The sequence below is a fragment of the Entelurus aequoreus genome, linkage group LG04 (assembly GCF_033978785.1).
Source record: "Entelurus aequoreus isolate RoL-2023_Sb linkage group LG04, RoL_Eaeq_v1.1, whole genome shotgun sequence".
Lineage (NCBI taxonomy): Eukaryota > Metazoa > Chordata > Actinopteri > Syngnathiformes > Syngnathidae > Entelurus > Entelurus aequoreus.
The window spans coordinates 70,311,203-70,313,581 of record NC_084734.1 but is presented as its reverse complement, the minus strand read 5'-3'; the positions used below and the strand labels follow the sequence as shown (position 1 = coordinate 70,313,581).

The 2,379-nt window shown below is 37.7% G+C and overlaps 1 protein-coding gene across 6 annotated transcripts in view; it reads left to right on the top strand.

The window, feature by feature from the left end:
- LOC133648978 (actin filament-associated protein 1-like 1) overlaps positions 1-2,079 on the top strand; it is a 70,367-nt gene extending 68,288 nt beyond the window's left edge. For 3 of the 6 annotated variants that reach the window (XM_062045604.1, XM_062045603.1, XM_062045605.1), the window contains one exon: positions 981-2,079. In XM_062045604.1, coding sequence (XP_061901588.1) covers positions 981-1,007 — 27 coding nt within the window. In that variant the 3' untranslated portion in view covers positions 1,008-2,079. The remainder of the gene's footprint in view (positions 1-980) is intronic. The other 3 variants (XM_062045606.1, XM_062045602.1, XM_062045607.1) reach the window with 1 other exon arrangement.
- The last annotated feature ends 300 nt before the right edge of the window (positions 2,080-2,379 follow it).

Here is a 2,379-nt window from a genome sequence, read left to right as displayed (position 1 = left end):
GTAGGTGGGAAGCGGTGTATTAGCGGCCGGCTGGACTCTTACCAGGAGGACTTTGAGTTGGATAGCAGACGCGCTACCGTGAGTACGCAGCTTTGGCTTCCAAACATTTGATCGCTTGCCCGTACGTGCGTGCCGCTATGTGCATGTCACGTATGTAACTTTCGGGAAATATATGTGCAGTATGAACTTTACGGAGGTGAACGGTACTTTGGGCTGTGGGATTGAGTGTGTTGTGCGGGTGTTTGAGTTGTATCGGTGGGTTATATGGACGGGACGAGGGAGGTGTTTGTTATGCAGATTAATTTGTGGCATATTAAATATAAGCCTGGTTGTGTTGTGGCTAATAGAGTATATATATGTCTTGTGTTTATTTACTGTTTTAGTCATTCCCAGCTGAATATCAGGTCCCACCCGCCTCTCACAGCATCTTCCCTATCTGAATCGCTTCCACTGCCCTCTAATCCTTCACTCTCACTTTCCTCATCCACAAATCTTTCATCCTCACTCAAATTAATGGGGTAATCGTCGCTTTCTGGGTCCGAATCGCTCTCGCTGCTGGTGTAAACAATGTGCAGATGTGAGGAGCTCCACAACCTGTGACGTCACGCTACTTCCGGTACAGGCAAGGCTTTTTTATCAGCGACCAAAAGTTGCAAACTTTATCGTCGATGTTCTCTACTAAATCCTTTCAGCAAAAATATGGCAATATCGCGAAATGATCAAGTATGACACATAGAATGGACCTGCTATCCCCGTTTAAATAAGAACATTTCATTTCAGTAGGCCTTTAACACAACACCGTTTATTATTTTGCTTTGAGTTGTTAACGTGTTTTTACATGAACGTTAAAAGTTAACATTGTTTAGATTTGTATTGTGTTCATTGAATGAAGCAGGGTGGACCAAATGAGTGTTACGCATTTTGCTCTTTGTCATTGTCATACATGCTTATCTCATGGTAAGTGTTTACTCATTTTGCAGGAATGGGAATCAAAGAAAGGAACCTAAAAGCTGAGAAAAATGGAAACGATAACAGGAGGCAAACATGCATCCTGCTGAGGATCATTGCCCAACAAACATTCAGAAGCACAGACGGCCAACATATGAATGTTGTAATGAAATAAATTAGCCACTAGGTGGAGATACAGCTTTTTGGAAATTATTTTACAAAGACTTGAGGTTTTTGAACTCCATCCACTTTTTATTAAGTCATTGTTCTTGCCTTAATACTGCAGTAATACAAGTACTTAGCAAAGTCATATGGTTAAGATCTCTGAACGTTAAAGTTTGACACGGAGAACGCACGTCAGTGAAATGTTTACTCTCCTGTTGCATTCAGGGGGTATGGTTTTGTGTGGGAAAAGACAGCTTCATTAATGTGATGAGTTGGAAAAAATAAGAGGATGTGAGGTAAATGATAACTTTTTCTTTTTCTTTCTTTTTTTATGTCTACTGTTCATGTGTAATGCCCATCCAGCTCCAAAGTAATGTGCCGTGCTTGGTTCTAAACACATCATTCATCATTTTGACTAATTTTAGGACACAGGTGCTTACTGTCAAATAGTGTTTTTGCTGCAACAAAATAAGTCACCCAATGTCTTCTTTAGTAGGAACATCTCTTTCTCTTTTCCATGTGCCTGTTAAACCTGTGGTTGACTTTTGCACTTTAAGACCTGACCTGGGTATCTATAGACCCTTGAACATTAAAATAATGGATTTATGCGATTTAAAGCCATTAAATATGTTTGTAAAACGTTTACACGTGGGACCCTTGTTTAAAAAGAACTGTAATTAAATGTATGTGTTGCCATATCTTAACATATTTTGTTCTTTCCACTTGTTTTGTAGATTGTAATGAAGTAGCTGTGTTTACCACAGGACTACAATCGATTCGTGGTGGTGGGTTGAGGAGGTATGGATTAAATTACATCATTGTCTAATTTGCACAATGGCCCTGACACATATGTGTGTCATTCTTGTGACACTATAGAGTAAAAGTGTCAAACACAAAGCCCAAAGGGCCATATCCGGCTCGCCGTATCATTTTATATGGCCTGTGAAAGCCTAGAATTAATATTTTTTAATAAAAGTACTTTATCATCTACTGCATGCAATTGAATATCTTTTAAAATGTCATATTATCTAATAAAGCAACAATCTTATACACATACACATATTGTACATACATATATTGTTTTTTAAAAAACAATATATATATACACACATATATATATATATATATAGCTTGAGGTATGATCTCAAAGCAAGTTATTCATTAATTGTACATTATAAACATGACAATATATTTTTCATTTACAGTAATGCACTGTAAAAACAACAAGCATAGATTTTACGATCCAAAAATTGGAAGTTCAGTCAC